Source organism: Pelodiscus sinensis, chromosome 8 (genome assembly GCF_049634645.1).
Source record: "Pelodiscus sinensis isolate JC-2024 chromosome 8, ASM4963464v1, whole genome shotgun sequence".
Classification (NCBI taxonomy): domain Eukaryota; kingdom Metazoa; phylum Chordata; order Testudines; family Trionychidae; genus Pelodiscus; species Pelodiscus sinensis.
Window position 1 is genome coordinate 8,600,097 of NC_134718.1, and position 19,864 is coordinate 8,619,960.

At 45.9% G+C, this 19,864-nt stretch overlaps 1 protein-coding gene across 8 annotated transcripts in view; it reads left to right on the forward strand.

Moving 5' to 3' along the window:
- Positions 1–14,742: 14,742 nt before the first annotated feature.
- LRMDA (leucine rich melanocyte differentiation associated) overlaps positions 14,743–19,864 on the forward strand; it is an 864,979-nt gene continuing 859,857 nt past the window's right edge. For 2 of the 8 annotated variants that reach the window (XM_075934701.1, XM_075934704.1), the window contains exon 1: positions 14,743–14,926. In XM_075934701.1, coding sequence (XP_075790816.1) covers positions 14,897–14,926 — 30 coding nt within the window. In that variant the 5' untranslated portion in view covers positions 14,743–14,896. The remainder of the gene's footprint in view (positions 14,927–19,864) is intronic. The other 6 variants (XR_012905545.1, XR_012905546.1, XM_075934706.1 and 3 more) reach the window with 5 other exon arrangements.

Here is a 19,864-nt window from a genome sequence, read left to right on the forward strand (position 1 = left end):
CTTGGCAAGTCTCCTGACCTCTCTGAACCTCAGATCTAACCAGAGACTGATAATATTAATGTCTAATGGATAGAAGTATCGTGAAGCTTAATTCAATAATACATATAAAACGCGTCGGGATCCTCCGATGAAAGGCACTGTGCAAACGCTGAGTATTTTTTCTCTATTTTAAAGTAGCCAGTAGAAATAATAAACGTGGATCATTATGAGCAGATACTTTTATTTTAGGAGCACATTTATTCACAATCTTTCCACTAGTAGGCAAATTATAGTACTGAACAGTGAATACAATTTGAAAACAGGCAATAAAGGGAGAAAGGAAATTAATATCTATTTCCATGCACTAAAAGGAAAAGAGAAACATTAATAACCATTTCCCTGTAGATTTAACATGGCAAATGTTATTTCTAATCTGTCAACAGATGGGTCTGTGGCTACAATCATATAAGAAGCCATTACACATAAAACGGAATCTCTAAATTCTTCCAGTGGGCTTATCGACTCCTCGGTTTGGTCACTTCTATTTCTAGGCTTAGTGATAACTGAATGATTTGCTGTTCGTCTTTCTACTTAAAACCAAACTGGTTTTTAATAATTATGCTTCCGAGCAGGTGCTGTCATTTTTTTTTCATAGAGTGGACTTTTGATGAGATGTGCAAACCTCACGCAGGGGATCAGAGAATTCAGGAGAACCATGGGACCCAGGAAACTCCACCTTGACGCATCTACTGGGCATGCTCAGAGTGGAGGGGGAGTTTAAAAGAACACATAGCAGTCAGAGTGGTGCCGGAGAACCAGCCACGCTGGTAGCTCTTGGTGGGATAGAGCAGGAGTTCTACTCTGCCCTGGAACAGATGTTAATACGGAGCTGCAGATGGCTGGGAAGAACCTCTGGACCCCTTCCAGTTGAGTATGCATTGCAGGCCAACAGCGAAACCCTCACTGGGCCTCTGGAGAGGCAGGAATGCAGAACCCATGCTCATGTGGCAGGCCGAAACTGCCAACCGCAGGGCTCGGTAGGAAATCAATGTAATAGGAGAGCTTGGGTTTCCTTGCTGCATTGAAGACTCAGACCACTAGGTGCTACTCCCAGTTGCAGACCTGAGCCACTAGGGCATGTAGGGAGTTAGGGCTCTGCCCACTAGGGAACGCTTCCCATTCTTTGAAATGGAATGTAACTACTTTTCAAAACAGATTGTCTTGTGAAGGCCTTCTTGTGCAGTCAGGTGGATTGCCTGTCCACCCATTTGCCAATGCATTTCGCAAAAATATCATTGGGGAGGTAATTAACATTGTCTCAATTCCTTCTAGATCTGTGATGGATTACACTCAAGATGCTGCCGCACCTGCTCCAGGAAAGGAACAGTAGAAGAGTCCTCCAAGCAGCCTAAAGTGGGATGAGACAAAGTTCCCTCTTTCCCAAGTAGTCAGTCAGAAAGAGTCAGGGAACAGCCAATCAGGGCCTACAAGGGCCATATAAAAAAGAGCTGCTGCCACTACATAGGGTTGCCAGGTGACCGGTATTGTACCGGACAGTCCGGTATTTGCACTCTCTGTCCAGTAAAAAAATCAGACAATACCGGACATGCGCAATGTCCAGTATTTTCTGATTTTCTGGCTGCACACCGGATGGAAGCCTGGTGTGGGCGGGGGGAGTGGCTGAGAGTCCCAGCTGGGAGGCGGGGCCGCGATTGCAGCTGGGAGCCCTCAGTTGGTTGAGAGTGAGGAGGAGGGGAAGCTGCCTCCTCGCTCGTGTGTCGCTGGGAGCCTGCGTGGGACAGGCAGTGCCCTGGGATCTGCAAGTGCCCAGGTCAGTCCCACTCTGTGCTGGCTGATTTGCTCACCCCTTCCTTCCTTCCCGGCCCATTGGTTCTCCCCCACTTCCCCTCCTGATCTTCCCCGGCCAGCCCCCCTGCACTGCCCCCCAGCTTTGCTTCCTGCTGGCCCGTTCCTCTTCCTGATGTCCCCTGGCCAGCACTGCTGCACCCCTCTTCCGCCAGCTCTGCTTCCCGCCCCCCTTTCTCTGCCCCCCCTTCCTCCCGGCCAGCCTCGTGGCCACCGACCCCCCCTCAGCTCTGCTTCCCACAGGCTCATTCCTCTTCCTGATCTCCCCTGGCAAGCACCACTGCACCTCCTCCCCTCGCCAGCTCTGCTTCCCGCCCCCCCTTCCTCCCAGCCAGCCCCACCCTCCTCCTGGACGGTCCCAAGTGTGTCCGATCAAGTGTGTCCAGTTTTTTGGGGGGGGTCTACCTGGTAACCCTACCACAGCCTAGCCAGTCAATGCCTTGCTGGCGCTAGAGGAGTGCAGATGGTGCTCCCAGCCAGCCAAAGGGAACGGCAGAACCACAGACATCTCCATGGGGGAGGAACAAGAACGAGGTCCTGGCTGGCTGCTGGGCATGAACGCAGAAGAGCCCTGAGCTAAGGGTGAAGCATTGGCCAAAGCTGATAATGCAGGAAAGCAGCCAAGGAGAATGGAAGTGGTTTAGTTAAAGACACGATGGTATGTGGTTGCTATTCTTAGGGTCTCTGGACTAGGCCTCAGAATGGCGGGTGCACCCCATGCTTCACGGGGGAAGCGGCCTACAGTTGGTCAGGGATAAACCCCAGGAGGGGATCTGAACTGTTAAGGGGCCCAGCTGGAGAGCGGGGTCAGAACAGACTAGAGAGGGCCAAGACTCTCCAGGGAGGAACCCCAGGGGCATGACTCCCCCACCGTGGCCAGGAATGCTTAAAGACTTTGATGGACCAATAGCCCAGAAAGTGTCTGTCTGAGCTGTGATCCAGAGGGCTGAGACACTAGAAACTGACAGAGAAACTGCCAAAAGGGGTCACCACGGACAGAAAGAGCTGCAGGCCCACACCTGGCCAGTGGGTGCTCATGAGAGGTGAACACAACTCTTTGACAAGACCATAGCGTGAGAACATCCGCTATAGAAAAGTGAAAGTTCTGTTTATAAAGGGTTAATCCATTGTTGTCAAGTCCAACAGATCCAATAGGTTATTTGACCATGGCTTATTGCTGTCTCCTCTGATGTGCTTGCTATAGACATGAGCACTCTGAGTCATAGGCTTATACCTTAGATCACGCTGACATTTTGTAATCCATTTATAAAAGACACCTTAATATCCACACTGGCAAAATAGCTGTGGGGTTTGTTTGCACTAGCAAAACAGAAGAAGTTGATAAACTGGAAAAATGTTGGAGGCTCAGCTGTTTGATAAAGATGCTTCAGTCCATCACAACAATTAACTTTACATATCGCCAGTGTTTTGAACAGTGAATTAAGTCACTTCAGGGCCTGAGCCAGACTGGAAGTGAATTTTATTTTAAATGAATCCGTTGTCTTATTCTTTTCTCCGGTAGCCCTGATACACGATGCTATTTTTGGTGAAAATTCCCCTCTTATTGGGTCCTGTCACATAAATTAAATTGCTCAGAAATAAACAGGTGCTGGGTTTCCCTTTTCTGCTGAGTCGTTCCACCCAGTACAGGGGGTGCTTCATGAGAAGTCTCACGTGTTTGTTTTTTTCACAAAAAAACAGTATGGCTGAGCTGTAGTAAGTGCAGGATTGAAGAAGTGAGGGAAATCATTATGGGATAGCCAGCAGGTAGAGGAATCATAGAATCCTAGAGCTGTAAGAGACCTCAGAAGGTCATCAAGTCCAGCCCTCTGCCCAAAGAAGGACCAATCCCAACTCAATCAACCCAGCCAGGGCTTTGTCAAGCGGAGACTTAAAAACCTCTAGGGATGGAGATTCTACCACCTCCCTAGGGAACCCATCCCAGTGCTTCACCACCCTCCTAGTGAAATAGTTTTTCTTAATATCCAACCTAGACCTCCCCCACTGTAACTTGAGACCATTGCTCCTTGTTCTGCCATCTGTCACTACTGAGAACAGCCTTTCCCCATCTGCTTTGGAACCTCCCTACAGGAAGTTGAAGGCTGCTATCAAATCCCCCCTCACTCTTCTCTTCTGCAGACTAAACAAACCCAAATCCCTAAGTCACTCCTCATAGGTCACGCGCTCCAGCCCCCTAATCATTTTGGTTGCCCTCCACTAGACCCTCTCCAATGCATCCACATCCTTTCTAATAGTGGGGGGCCCAAAACTGGATGCAATTCTTCAGATGTGACCTCACCAGAGCTGAATAAAGGGGAATAATCACTTCTCTAGATCTGCTGGCAATGCTCCTCCTAATGCACCTTATCATATCCACTTTCTCCTACACTGTAATGCCCAGGTCCTTTTCTGCAGAACTGCTACTTAGCCAGTCGGTCTCCAGCCTGTAACAAAGCTTGGGATTCTTCCATCCCAAGTGCAGGACTCCACTTGTCCTTGTTGAACCTCATCAGATTTCTTTTGGCCCAATCCTCTAATCTGTCCAGGTCACTCTGGACCCTATCCCTGCCCTCCAGCATATCTACCTCTCCCCCTCGCTTAGTGTCATCTGCGAACTTGCTGAGGGTGCAATCCATCCCCTTATCCTGGTCATTAATAAAGATGTTGAACAAAACCGGTCCTAGAACCGATCCTTGGGGTACTCCGCTAGAAACTGACCGACAACCTGACATTGAGCCATTGATCACTACCCATTGGGCCCGACAGTCTAGCCAGCTTTCCACCCATCTAACGTCCATTTATCCAATCTATACTCCCTTAACTTGCTGGCAAGACCTTCCTTTCACTGCATCTTCTTGCTTTATTCATCTATTGCATGTAGAGTTGCCCTCTGAATCTACGGGAGTTCAGTGACATCTAAGCTACTGTGGGTGCTAAGGGGTCAGAAGGAATGGACGAAGCATGAAAAGCCATGAAGAAGACAGTGCATGAAGAGGTAAATTAAAGTAAGCCACCGCATATTACTTTCTTCCAGCCCCAAAAGGTGTATAGATATTGCCTCCAAGCCCTGGTCTTCATTAGGACTTTTATTTTGAAATAACCCCCCGTAGATAGAATTTATAAGTGGAGCTTCCACACTACTAAACCCGTTACTTCAAAATAATGGGGCTGCTTAATTCAAAATCTGTACTCCTGCTTTTCATCAGAAGTAATGCTGATTTCAAAATAGTTATTTCAAAATAGCAGTAGTGTCAACGCTCTAGTGCTGCTCTTTCAAAATAACGACTCCCCAGAGTATTTCAAACTACTTACTCCCCAGTGCTTCCTGGGGTTCTACATCCGAAGTAGTGCGTCCACATGAACGAAGCCTGCCGCAGATTCATTTAGATGCTTCCCTGTAGTGAGGACAAGCTACTTCAAATGCGTTAAATCAGGAGTTAAATTAAGTCGAATTTAATAATTTTGAAATAGTTTCCTAGTGTAGATATAGGAGACCTGCGACTTCCATGGATAGACGCTTGACTTCCTGCATTTGCTTACTGTCTGTTCATCTCCTTCATCTTGCATCATTTGTGTGGGTGCATGCACCTTCTCTCTAATGACTCCTGGATGATTTGAAATCCTCTGTCCTTGGCCAGACGAGTAGCTGACTGAAAGTGGGTGCTCAGAGAGTAAAGAGATAAGGTACTGGGGAACTGAAGAATGTTCCCCCTTAAAAACCCACCTCTGTGTTGCTAATCAAGGCCCTGAAATTCTAAGAGTGTTCTACCTGATTAGATGTGCTTTTGAATCAACCGTATGAAACCCTCAAGGAAAGTTGTGACTCGAGTCCCAGAGGAACAAAATGAGGTCACTCAATCAGGGTGAACTGCAAAGAAGGGGGCAATCAATCCCCAGTCCTGGTGGATAGTCTAATACTTAAGATTTACCAAACCAGCACAAAACAACTTCTATAATACCTTACTGGCTATCCAGAAACCAACAACACTATTCCCTTCAGACAACCGTGCGGTAGACTTCCAGCCAGACATCTGAGTCAAATATGGTGAGCATCATTGAAAATCTTATTAATCATAAAAAAAAAAGGTTCTATTAGTGCCAAATGATGGGACACATTACCTTCCAGGTTAATGAATATTTCAGATCTTATCTGAATACACACGTACAGCCAGTTCTTATTAACTAAGCTAAAATGTATTAAAAAAGAGTATTGGTTAGAAGAGATCAGTACAATTCTGAGATCCGATTCACAGTAGAGATGTTGAGCTTTGTAATTGCAAAGAGTTCTTACAGAACTAGTGTGTAGGTTAAAGTCCAATGACTATAATCAGGGTGATCCAGACGGGACTAGAGCTCTGTCTTATGACTCAAATTTCCCCCAATGAAGCTTAAGTAGATCTGAGATAAAAAGGATCAAATCCCAAAAGTCTGTATTCAGTCCCAGGTGTCTCTTCACAGTTCAGAGTCATTAGGCAAAAAATAGGCAATCCTGAAGACGTATTTCCTAAACATCACTGGTAATGAGCTACACAGAGGAACATAAAACAATTGCCCATCATTTGCAGATTTGCTATACACTTCAAAGAGAGATGAATACATTACAGACAGGAACCATTTGGTCACATTGTTAGCTTCTAATATATGTAAAATACAAACATTATTTACTAGTATGTCCCAAAAGGCTGAATTTGTATCATTTATCCTGCTGGATGCTTAACCCTTTCTGGCCACATGTCACAGAAATAAAAACAATTTTCTAAGACCCCTTAAGAAGTCTTTTTACCATTATTATATACTCAGATATTCTACACATCTTTCACTCTTTCTGGGACATGGATGGGAAAACCCCTTCTGTCATGAAGAAGACTGCACATAGATCAGTGAAGTCGAAGATGACTTTTAATGATGCAGTGTGAGCAAATAGCATCCTTTGCTCTATAAAAAGCTCTGGAAGTTGAATCTATTGTTTTGAATTCTGCTCTTGTTCTATACCAAGCAGTTTCATAGATTTCAGTGGAACTGTATCATTCTGACGGATGTAAACAAGAGTAGAATTTGTCTCTACAACAAGCAAAGGGAGGAACTAAAACTTGCATTTCTTAAAGAGCTTAAGTTTGACAGTATCAGGAGAGGCTATGCTGAAAGCTGATTGGACTAGTGACTTGTTTCTTGATCTCTCTTCAGCGGCACTGTTATTCAGCAGTTACTTATGTGGGAGGCTGTGGTTTTCACCCTAACCATCTAACCAGCACAAAATAAGCCTCCTTCGTAGGCTTAAAGATGAGGCCTTGAGTGTAGCATTGAAAGTGGGCTGGAATAGGTTTGCTGACTTCAGGTACCTTCAGCACTTGATCTAAACTCCTCCCTGCTTCTTTCTAGCCTTTTCCAGAGTGAACCAGGGCATAAGGCCTTTTTTTAGTAGGAAGTGCCTTGGGGGACATTATAGCCATGCACAGGGGCTGCAACTTCTACTCCATGGTGGGATCCTTAGGCACCCATTGGAATGAAAAATGGCTGCTGCTAGTTAGCGAGCAGGCATGATCAGGAGAGTAAGGGAATGTAGTACATAATTGATGCAAACTCCTATGGAGACTAAAGCTACCTTCTACTGGTGGAACACCTCGAAGGGACAGTAGTGTGGACAGATGGCTTGGTGTCCCCTGGAGGGCATTGGGGTTGACGCTGGCTCCTTGTGCTACACAATTCATTAACTATCTGACCAGCCAGAGCTAACATTAGCAGGACTAGAAGAATAGAGATCTCACTTGTGCTCAAATACAAGTTCCCTTTCTGCTCAAGTGCAAGCTGACCTCAGAAGCCACTTCCTTTGTTGCTTGATTTTTTTTTAAACTTTTTTGTGTGTGTATGCTGTCTGGGTATTGCTGGAAACCATTTCATTTTGTGTCTGACTGTGAGACAGCCTCAGACTAGGAGGGGAGGGGCGGGGGAGGGGGGGAGAGAAGGAGGAGGAAACCAGACTATGTCACACAGTGAAAACTAAACCCCACCCCCACAATCCATTATTTAAAAGGGAACGCTGAAGGCTGGTGGGCTTAAACGTAGACTTCATTCCTGCTTTACCTATTTTTTTTGTAGCTCTGCTTCTGTGTTGTGTTCTTGTGAGCAAGCAGTCATAAATGCAGAACAATCTGTCTGTTGCTTCAGTATAGTAATTTGCCTGCTCAAAACAATGTAGCAGCCAATCTGATACACACAAGTGTATCACTGCTTTCAGACAAACGATGCTCTTCGGGTTGTGAGTAGGTCATCTAGGATAGAGAAATTGTGTGTTTGTGTGTGTGCATATAATTCTAATGGAAGTGGCCTCTATATAGCAGTTGCTGCTCAGACAAACTGGATTCTCCTCTTCCACTTGATGGGGATGTGTGCTGCACAAGGGACCAAATCATTCGGTGGCCTTCATAATCTTTAAATTAAAGAGCCCAATCAAGGAGCTGCTCAGGATGGCACCAGGAAGAGGCACAGCAAAGAGAAAGCACGTGTCAGACTGTCTGCAGTGACTGACGGGCATGCGATGCCAGCCCTAGGGCACAACCCTCCACAGAAAGGGTTACTTTTCCATCGTATTGCAAGTGCTGGTGGATCATTAGGGATGTTTTACCGACATCGACCCGGGGCAATCAGGGAAGGTGCATGAGGCAGGCATCTTGAAGAACATGGTCCTGTCAGAAAGCTGCAAGGAGGGACTTTCTTTCCTGACCAGAGAATTACCTTTGGGGAGGTTGAAATGCCAATATTAATCCTGGGAGACCCAGTCTGCTCCTTACTCCAATGGCCCATTAAGCAACCTTGCTGCTTCTTGCTGCTGTCAACTATAGATTCAACAGGTACAGAATGACCATTCAAAGTGCCTTTGGCTATTTGAAAAGGCGACTATTGCTGTCTAACCACAAGATCAGACTTCAGCAGGGGGAGGGGCAGAGATAGTCCATTGGTTATAGCTGCCTGCTGTGTGCTTCATAATATCTGGAAGCAAATGGGGAACAGTTTCCACTGGGGTGGAGAGTAGAGGTGGGGCAGCTGTCTGCTAATTTTGAGCAGCCAGATACCAGGGCTATAAGAAGAGCTCAATGGAACGTGTTACGACTTAGGCAGGCTTTGAAAAACCTCTTTAAGGGTGAGCCAAAGTAATGTGTGTGGCATGATTCAGGCATCTTTAAGAACACTGCCTGACGTAGTTTTCTTTGCACCCTGGTATGAACCTTGTAATGCAGGTAGTGACAGAACACAGCAAATGCATGTATAGCTATTGACGGCACATGATGTTAGCCCCAGCCAGAAAATGTTGTGAACCAATAAAGATTAATTAAGTTTCCATAAAAAAGACTTTTCCCCCAAACTCATGCAAACAGACATATTTGCCACAGAACAAAACTTTATAAATGGAGGGAAGAGAATGTTTGAAGGCGAAAGAACAGTCATTTCCATTTCACAAACATACTCTGACTCCAGCATCTCTGTGTGCCACGTGAGAAGCGCTAGCATTTCCTGCTTCATATCTTCTTTTCATGTGCTTTCTTCTTTCTGCATTATCCCAGTCCACTGTGTCTACAAGCCCAACACCCAAGCCCTTGTTTGGTATCTGTAGCACCAGAGGCTTCCATAATCTCTTGAAACATGGCACTCCACGTCCGCTTCCTTCTTATCTGTCTGAGCTGCTCTGATGGGGTGAATGGAGAGACCCTCAAGGTCCCATTAAGATAAAATGCACAGAGGTACAATAGTAGGGGTAAAAACAAGATAAATTGAAACTTGGTATACTGAACATGCTCCTTGTGATTCCCCACATTACAAGCACTGCATTCCCTCTTCTCTTTGGGGTTCAGAGAGCACCACAGCAGTCCAAACTATAATGAATACAGTCTGGGAAGAAAGGGAGCAAGTTGGGACAATAAGGATTGGGGTAGCTCATGGGTAGGAGTGTCTGTGAATAGGGTAATTGAAATGAACACTGGCGCTGTTGTCTACAGGCATTGGTGACTTTAGTTGACCCAGGAGCCTAACAAAGGCGGCTAAACATGGCCAACTGCAGACTCCTGGGCAAATTTTGTGCTGATGAGCATGCACAGAATTAATGTCCCCCACATGTTTTTCCTCTGCAGAAAATATTCAGCTAGAGAGGTGCTGCAATTACACCTTTTGCTAGCTGCAGGTAGGGAGAAGGAGAGGCTGTACTCTTCACTGTGTCCCAGCCACAGGACCACGTGCGGGGGCATGGGATATGGGGGGGCAGAAAATGGGGCACATGGGGCTGAAGGAGTGGCACAGACTGGGGTTCAGAAGAGCTATTGAGAGGCCATTAGGGGCACAGGAGCTAGCTGGATGACAGCATTCATCCAGGGACTGAATGGGAGGGGGTGCAGGGCCACAAGGGGAATGGGGTGGCTGACCATGTTTCCGATATGCTGTGTGTTTGTGTGACCACTCCACTCCTTCCCCACCAGAAGGCTGGGCACTCCAGCCCCAGCCCGCCCCTACCCCTGTCCTCTCCCCCGCATGAGGAGACACTGGCCAGCCAGGAAGGCCAGCCCTCCTCACCCTACAAGGAGACACCAGGGCAGTATAGCTCCAGCCCCCTGGAAGGAGCAGGCGTCAGAGTAGCATCACTCTCACCACCATGTGTGCCCCCCCCAACCTCCCAGCTCTCTGCCTTGACCCCCCTGGCCTGAGCCTTGAACCCTGCACCCCCCTTTGTACTATCTATAAATGAGCTGTGAAATATTCCTCTATTTAACATGGGTGCATCGCTATTGAGCTATCTGCAATTCATATCACATGCCAGTTTCTTTATTTACTGTGGAGTGGAAGAGGAATTAATTAAAGATGCTAAAGAGAATCAACTTAATTAATTAGGAAAGGCTTCAGCCAAGACAATCCTCCACCTTGTTGTGGGAAAGGGTAAAAATCTGATTGAGATTCAAACTCAGAGTGAAAGCGAAAGCATCGATTTCATTCTCTTTGCTGGTGAATATCTTGTGCTCTAGAAAAATGGGGAAAGATAAGGCTGGGCCATTGACTAAGGGTGTCATATTCACACCAGTGCAGATGCATTACATGGGCCAGTATATTACATATCCATCACTTCTCATTGGCTGTTTTTCCAGTCTGACGGCAGCTTTTCTGTAGAGCTGAAAAACAGGCAAGCGTGTGCATTCAGTGTTTTGAAGAAGATCACACTGCAATCATATTAGTCCCTTAGTTGCAACAAGACAAAACAAAACAAAAACCCACAAGCAAACAAAAAACTCCCAACAAAACATACAACCAGTCTGGATGTTCTTAGCCCCAAGTCTCAGAGGACTAATATGCACACTCTCACACCAACATCATCCATCTAATAATATTGGTGTATTATCTGTATGTGCATTAAAGGCTTTTCACAGTACTTACATGTATTGATGACTGGTACACTGCATATAGGTGGGGATAGAAACAACAGACTGGAGACAGGGAGGGAGAATTTACTTCCATCCAATGCAGACTGGGGCCACGTCTCCACTTATGTACCAGAGATGGATCTTCTGGAGTTTGATTTAGTGGGTCTAGTTAAGACCCGCTAAATTGAACACTGAGGGTGGTTCTAGTTGGTACCGGTACTCCTTGCAGCCATGAGGAGCAAGGGAAGCGGAAGCATTTGCTCCTGTCGGTGTCCCACTCTGAAGACTGTGCCAAGCTCAGCTTAAAAACTGACTCCAGCTCTGTATTTTACACAGCTGAAGTTGCATACCTTAACCCAACCTTCTGCGTCTAGTATAGACCTTGCCTGAGGGAGCTGTCAATAAGGTCATTATTTTCCTTTCTGGCCTGATCAGTACAGTTTTGTTGTACTTTTTTCTTGCTTTCATCATATTTAAGCACCATCCAACTTGAAGTAATTGGGGTACAAATCCTGAATACATCCAAATAACACATTCCACTTCCTGTGGGTTACACTGACAAAAATGTCCTTACTCCACTGCTCTTTAGTGCAAATGAAACCAGCTTAGCCCAAACATGTAGTGCGCCACCTGATTGTTGCAGAAACTTAAAAATAAAATAAAATAAAATAAAGACAAGGGCAACCATGCTTCTTCTTTAATATATTTAGATAGGGCTGCCAACCAATCCAGTTGTATTGTTTTGACAATTTTGGGGGCAAATTTTCCAAATGTGCAGAATAACACAATTCCCAGAGCTGGTTAGGCTTTTTTCCAAGATAAGATTTTTTTTTGGGGGGGGGGGGGGGGTGTGGAAAACGCTGGTTCATTAAAACGAACTTTTTGTGGGAAAGATCAGTGTTGATACATTTCGACTCATGGAAAAAAATGTGAGGGGAAAGTTTTGAAACTGTCAAATGGAACATTTGGATAGCTTCAGAAAGAAGAGGTCCATTTTCCAGTTCAAAAGAACCTCTCCTTTTTGAAGTTTAAAATCAATTCTCCTGTCTACTGAGTTTGTATGCATATACCAAATGTCCTGTGGCCCTCTAAGAATCAGATGGATAATAATTGGCCACATATTACTCTCCATTTGAATGAGAGGTAAAGGGAGGGTAGAAAGTAGGATGTTGCTCTGCTTTGTATACAATCCAGATATAACTTGTTGTTCTTGGCACACTTAATTTGCTGACTTTGTATAATCCAAAAATAAATGTACAGTGTGTCCAAAGCAGGCTGAGTGGCTGATTGAACTAACAACGGGCCCTGATGCAGAAACTCTTACTGAATGGCTGATACAGTATTTTTATGTATATGTGTCGGAATGTTTATTCACCATCACCGATTGATTCGCCATTGCTCTGCATCTTGTGTAGTCAATTACACCTGTGCACAGTCAGAAAGGTAATGAAATGTTATTTTATTCACCCATACTTGCCTGGTCAAGGACCTGAGGGAGACACCTTAAGTTCCCTGATCAGATGGCTGTTTGGTGAAAATTGAGACATCTCAGAGCTGTTTTAACTTGTACTCTGTTGCAATGGTTCCTGTTGATGGGATTCACCGGAGAGCTGTTGGGCTCTAGTCATTCTCTCTCATCCTGAGGCATATCCCCAATCTGACCTCCTTTGCTGGGCAGAGCAGGAATACGTGGTTCAGAGCTGCCTCCTAAGCAGATTCTCTCCAAAGTGCGGGAATAAATTAAGACTCCAATGAGCAAGGTACTTAAGTATGTGCCTAAATTTAAGCATGACGCCAGTGGGGCGACTCATGTGGTTCAGAGTAGTGTGGATCAACCAACTTGCATTTGTATAGGGACCCCATCTCACAGGGCCCTCAGCTACCAAGGGGAGACAGAAAGACACAGCTCCCTCCAGCCAGGGCTCAGAAGGGGATGGGAAATCACATAGTGAAGGGGAGAGCCCCATCTGCACTGTGGGTGAGAGTCAACAGCCCAGAGAAAAGAGCTGAGTCAGTCCCATGGGACATGAGCCACTTACCCCTCTGTAATTTCCAGGGGGCAGGACTTGTACTTCCCCCCTCCCTGCTACCACCTCAAAAGGCTTCCCCATTCCTGGGGACAGGGAGTGAGAGAGCAGGTAGGAGCAATCACCATAGTTGAGTGGAGCCCCTACGTTCTTAATCTGCTGCAGGTTGGGCCTGTACTTAAGTACAGCCTGTGCTGGCTTTGTGGAGTTGCTTTCGATGGGCAGTCCTGGATATGGCAGTGTTTGGCCTCCACTTAGCCCAAAGGTAACTGATTACACAAAGTACCAGGCAATGGAGAATCAGGCCTGAAGTGATGTGTGGATTCATTGTGTATATTTTGCGTGCGTGTGTACTCTTGTTCTTAACGCGCGAAATAAAAACGCGCGGGGAGAAATAAAAAGAATGGTAATAAACGTTTTTAAATGGCCCTTAACCGGTTTGTTCTGAGTTTTCCCTCAGCATAGCCAGAGGAAAAAGGGGAGAATGAGACTTTAGTGAAGCAACCATGCCATAGCTGTGTCTACCGTACTTTCCAATGAGGTTAAGAGACACAGCAGCAAGTGCAGTAGTAGTTTCACTGAATGAACTGCAAAGACAGTTTTGTGGCATATTTCTACCTGAAGGGACGCCCCCAAGACTTATGTCCCCTCTCACTGTCCGTAGTTTCTGCACAAGTGATCTATATCTGGTGTAGGGCAACTGCACCTGAGCTCCCCCTCTTGGGGTCACCTTCAGGCTTCTACCTCCCTGATGTCTCTTCTCTCGAGCAGAGACCTGTTCCTCGCTCTTTCCTGATGGGGGAGTCTTTAAGGCTGCACAATTCCCTGCCTACCTTGTCACCCCTCCTCTCCAACAATGCCACCCCATCCCATCACTGACTTGACTCCCCTTTGTGCTGGTGACAGAGGGGGAGGGGAAGGAATCGGGATTGATGGCAACTGTCCACCATCTGTTTCCACAGTGGGAGGACAACCCAGGTGGCCGGGAGTCGCTTGCAAGTGTTTTTCCAGCGGGCCAGTTCTGGTGACAGGTTTTGCCCATGCGGAGTGGCGCTCCAGGACATTTTGGTGGGACCCCACTTACTGGCAGTGGTGGGGCAGCTCCGGGCTGGTTTTTGGCAGTGGGGAGAACAGGTGAATTTTGGGGGAGAGTAGCTGGGTTCTTCTGCATTTTTAAAGGGGCAACCCAAGGGGAGTCCCTATAGGACACCCCAGGCAGGGGGCTCTGGGTGGAGGTGCCCTAGTAAGAGGGGATATACGGGAAGCCCACTCAGTTTAGCCCAGGCTGGCGGCAGCTCCCACCCGCGCCCCCCTCCAGCAGGAGTTCTATGGGGCCGAGCCTGCTCCTGCAGCCCGTGTAAACGGAGCCGGGCTTTGCAATCCGGATCGCAAGCGGAGCAGGCAACAGCCGCAACGGAGCCGCGCTTCCGCCCGGGATCAGCTGACTGGAGTGAGGAAGTAGCAGCTGCAGCTGCTGAGCCCTTAATAGAGGCAGAGAGAGAGGCGAGTGCCTGACCCCCGCCCCCCCAAAAGCACAGCCCCCACTGACTGAGCCCAACCCCTGCTGCCTCCCCCCCGTGGCTTGCACCCAGGGGGCACAGCCCAGGCCGTGTGTAGTGTGCAGAGATGGCCGGGGTCGTGGGAAGTGGAGCTCAAGTAAGTGCCTGTGTCCAGCTGTTTGCAAGCCCCCGCAGTAGCACTTTTGGCGGGTCTTTTCCTTTCTCTCCTGCAGCCTGTCGCTGGCTGCTCCGTCCCCTCAGGGCGCGCTGTGTCTGCAGCTCGAGAGAGCCCAGTGCCTGGGTTTGCGTCTCTCTTTTTTTGGTCCCCCCTCCCTATGCGTCTGCAGGGAGCAAGATTTATTTCTGCTGCTTCTGGGTGCCTCCAAAGTGCCCCCCCCCGATGTCTTGTCTTTCCTTTCACGTGAAGTGTGTGTGGGTGTGGGTGTGGGTGTGGTGGGGGGGGGGGGGGGGTACCAGGCCTGTCTTGCTTTTTTCCAGTAATTTAACCCCCCCCCCCCAACCTATCTCTTAACTGCAATTCGTGGTGCAAAGGGCGTGTGGGGGCAGGGAGGAGCTATCCTATCCAAAGTTGAATCAAACCCTTAGAGTTTGGTTTTTACTCATTCTGTGTCCAGGTTAAGTTATGGGGGAATTGCATAGAAACATTAGTCACTTGCTTTTTCAGGGGTTGGACTCTTGGATGTTTACCTTCAGGTGATGCCCCTATAAAACTTATCAGTTACTTCAAATAAAGTCCTACCAACATAATTGCCTGCCCAGGTGTAACTAGAACACGCTCTTATTCCTGAGAGGTGGTAGTATGTTTCTCTGATGTGAAAGCCACAAACTCCAGGAGCCTCTTATTTCTTTAATGGTTGTGTTTATAATGAATGGATATGTTTTAAATGTGTTTCCATGGGAAGCCCTTAGCATGTGTTTCAGATGGGATGTGGATGTTGTTCACACGCTTGGCAGAGGAAAGTCGTGCTTGTAAAAACAAACACAACAAATAAATCACATCACATGCGGCAGTTGTGAAATTAATGCTTCTCAAGATGGTTTAGTGGCCACACCTATAGATTTCTTAAGTATAACTGCTAACCACTTCGGTGCAGCTGTATGTTTTGCTAAGGCTTTTCCACTTTGCTAGTACACAGATATACAATTTGTATCCACATAGTGAGTGTAACTTTTGCAAAGGAAATGGTACGAAGGCAACAAAAGGAAACTATTTTTGATGTGTTTTATGTTGTCTAAGATCACTGATACTTGTCTTTTTACCATGGGAGCTTCCCTTTCTGTGGCCTGTGTCAAGTTTTGTAATGATACATTGACTGGATGGCTTAAGAGTTGGGAATGAGTTTGCAGAACTTTTCAGATAACAGAAAAGACTATAAGTGAAGACATCATGGGGTCAGTTTCACTCTGGTTGGTAGTGTTTGAATGTTTTGAGGGTATCTTCTAAAATCTTCAGCTGGTATAAACTGTCATCTCCATCAACTTCAGTCACAATTTTACACCTGCTGAGATGCGACCCCTCCCTCTGATAGAGGTGGTATCCAAGATCTACAATCACCCTTATCATTAATAGGTGGTACATTTGTGAATAGCCCACAGAGAGTGAATAGTTCTTTAACCTTTTTTGAGAGTGACTCATGGATAAAGGGGAGAAATGCTACTGCAAGGGCAATGTGGATAAAGGGAGAAAGCTTATATTATTAGTATTGATTCTGTATCATTATGAATGATGGGATGACTCTCCTTTTGGAAGGGTTTTCACCTGTTCTAAAATCACTAATTTCTTTAAACAGTAAACGAAAATGTGGGGGTGGGAAACTAAAAGTGGTTTATTATGTTTGCGTTTAGCAGAGAAACACACGTGATTCATATGCATAATGTCGTTTGCTTATGGGGAGACTTTTTCAAAGGGGAGTAAGGCATTTAACTTCCATTGCTTTTCTGTGGGACTCAGGACCCTTTTGGTTTTAAGTCTCCCACTTATGAATTAAGTGTTGTGGGGGTTTTTTGTGTGGGGGGGGGGTCTATGACCTTTAAAAAAACAAAACAGCCACTTTTTATATGAGAATACAGTATCACCTACTGAGAGTGCTGCATGGCTAAATGTTTCTCTAACAGGAGTATTCTTTTTAGAGAGATGTTAGTTAAGAGAATTCCATGTATAGCTTATAGAAATGGTGATCATGCAGGGAGTTGGCTAACAGTGTAGCAGTTGTAAGAAACGGCTTCTGTGGTCATTGTGGTATATGATGGTGTGGAATGGATGGTTCTTCCTTCCCTAGAGGCTGATCATATCCCTTCTAATCTAAATATTTTCTTAATGTGAATGTGGTATGAAGTTAGCTTCAAAACAGGATTTTCTTTTGGACATGATATTCATATGCTAGCTAGAAATTTTTTTTAATATCTGGTTTTTCTCTTCACAATACTTAACAGGTGAACATACATAGACTTATTAGAATTGTACAGTATAATGTTCAATTAAGAACACACTCTCTAGCTGTATGTTTCTGGTCTGGGGTGGTGAGTCTGCATCAGTCTTTAGTATGTATCCTCTTTAAATTTAATGACAAATCCTAATTGGAAACATTCTTCATGGAATTAATGACTTTGCATTATGATCTGTGTGGTTACACTCAATGCAGTGTTGCAAAATGGTCACAGCCAAGGTAACCTGCATCATACTCTCTAGTATAGAAAGAGGGGTAAGTGAAGCTAGTTAAGGTGATGTTGTCTAGTTAAAATATGTATTTAATCCCCCCCCCTTCCCTGAATTGCTCCGTAACTTACTGAAAACTATAATGGTGTGAAACATTCACAATAAAACCTGAAATCTCTCACAACCCAAGTTTTATTATAAACTTGGTCCATACATGTCACCAGACACCTCTCAGATGGCAACACCTTTTGGTGTTACTTCCAGTCTGACTTGGATTTGAATGATAAAAAACTAGGCATGGAATGTGCTGGACTCCATTATCTATCCATGACATTTTTTTTGTCCTCCCACCTTGTTGGGCTATCTGGGGAGCAAATAAAAAAGCTGTCCACTATCCAGAAGAGCCAATGGATGAGACTTGGTCCTTATGGTGCTCCATGCTACCTAGCTATTGCTGGACTGGAGAACCACCATATGTTTCAGTGTCTATGAGCAATGGGGGATGTTGAAGAACTAGAACTTGAAGGATCATCCTTACTTTGAAGGAAGTGGAGGAGGGATTTGGCCTGGACGGTAGTTTGTATCACATTCTGGCAAGTTGCTTTAAGTTGGATGTAAAAAGTGTGTGTGTGTGGGGGTGGGGGGGGGGGAATCTTATTAAATTCTGATATTACCATAATGCCTGAGTTCTAGTGATGGGTGACGATTCCACTGTCTAGGTGTTGGACCTCTCCATAAGCAGTTCTATCTATAGTAGTACTGTGTTAACTGGCTTGTTATAGTTGATGTCCATGTCTTTAGAGAGGTTTAAAAGCATCTTTTTGGTTGGCATATTATTCTTCCCCTGATGAAGCCTACTGCGAAGTGTGGCCGTGTGGTTGGGCAGATGCTCATAGGCCACTAAAATAAGCTTGGGGGGAGGTGAATTACTGGTGGGAACTGGCATTTTTATGGCTTCTTGAAAGTGAGCTTTGTTTAAAAAAACAAACAGACCCAAAACTTTATTTTTAATACAACAAGCTGCAAAAGTCACTCTGTCCCGGGTATGGAATTTCACGCTTGTCATGAGAAGCTGGCAGAAAAGCAGGAAGTTCCCCTTGCAATCAGAGTTGTAAATATCTTCTTATAAAGTGAAAATGGAAAGTTTATTTTCCTACAGGTCTGTACCAAAGTTTCATGGAAATAGTGCCTTAAAAAGGTGCTGGGAGACTTTAATGAATGTTGTTAAATCCTTGGTAAGATGCTGTGTTAACAGTAGAATACTTTGCACTAGCACAGGGGTGGGCAATAATTTTTTGGCAGGGGCCACTTTAGAAATGTTTGAATTGGCCCTGGGCCTCAAGCGGAAGTGGTGGGGCCAGGATACTTCCCTGCTTCCCCACCCACAGACCACGATTGGTCTGGGGGCAGGGGAGTGTGTGAAGTCTTTGCCCCCACCCAGAGGCTCATGCCCCTGGCAGTGGGAGGAGGCTTTGTGGGCTCCCCATTCTGCCCCCAGGCCAATCAGAGCTTGGGGGTGGGGAGCATGTGAAGTCTCCTCCCACCATGCCAGGAGCTCATGGTGCTTCTAAGCACTGCTCGCTCCTTGCAGGGCAAGGGCAGGATGGAGGAAACTTGATGTGCTTCCCTCTCACCCCCATGCCCTATAATAGCCTGGTTACAATGTTGTACTGCACAGGATCTTTTTTGGGGGGAGGGGAGGGGGAATAAGGCAAACAGCCACTTTTATTAGTGGAGGGCTACATCAGTGTGTGTGTGTGTGTGTGTGTGTATAATATATCACATGCCTATGATATACTACACTCACGAACTCACATATACACACACAAACAAACACATTCAGTCTTGTTGTTGTTGTTGTCAACTAGTTGCTCCCCCTAACTTCACTAACCAGCTGAGTTAGATGTGAGAGGGGAGGAGCCGGGCTTCTGCCAATCAGGATCGATGTTCCAGTGTTGACAAGATGAGACTCGGAGTCCCTCGTAAGTAAATTCCCTCTCACGCAAATCTACTCATTCTAGCTGTGTCAGTTAGTCATTTGTGGCGCCTTTTTCTGGGTGTTGTCCTCAGTGCTGCTACATTCATCTTCGGAGAGGGCTTTTGAATTGACTTCTTGCCTCTGACTCTCAAGGCTGTTACTGTCTGATCATTTCTCAGTGAGCCCACTTGAGCGGTCTTCATGTCCTTGGGTTTGGCTCCTATTCCTCTCTCCAACAGTTGCAGCTGTTGGGAGGTGCATGCCCTACACACCTCATTCATTCATACCTCATTCTTTCAACAGGGCCCCCATTCAAGTCAAAGGGGGAGATCTATTCTATTTCTAACACCAAGATGTTTTCTTTACCTTAATTATTCCTAAGGACTATAACATTATAAAAAGACTTAATACAAAGTTTCTATATTATGGAGACAATACAA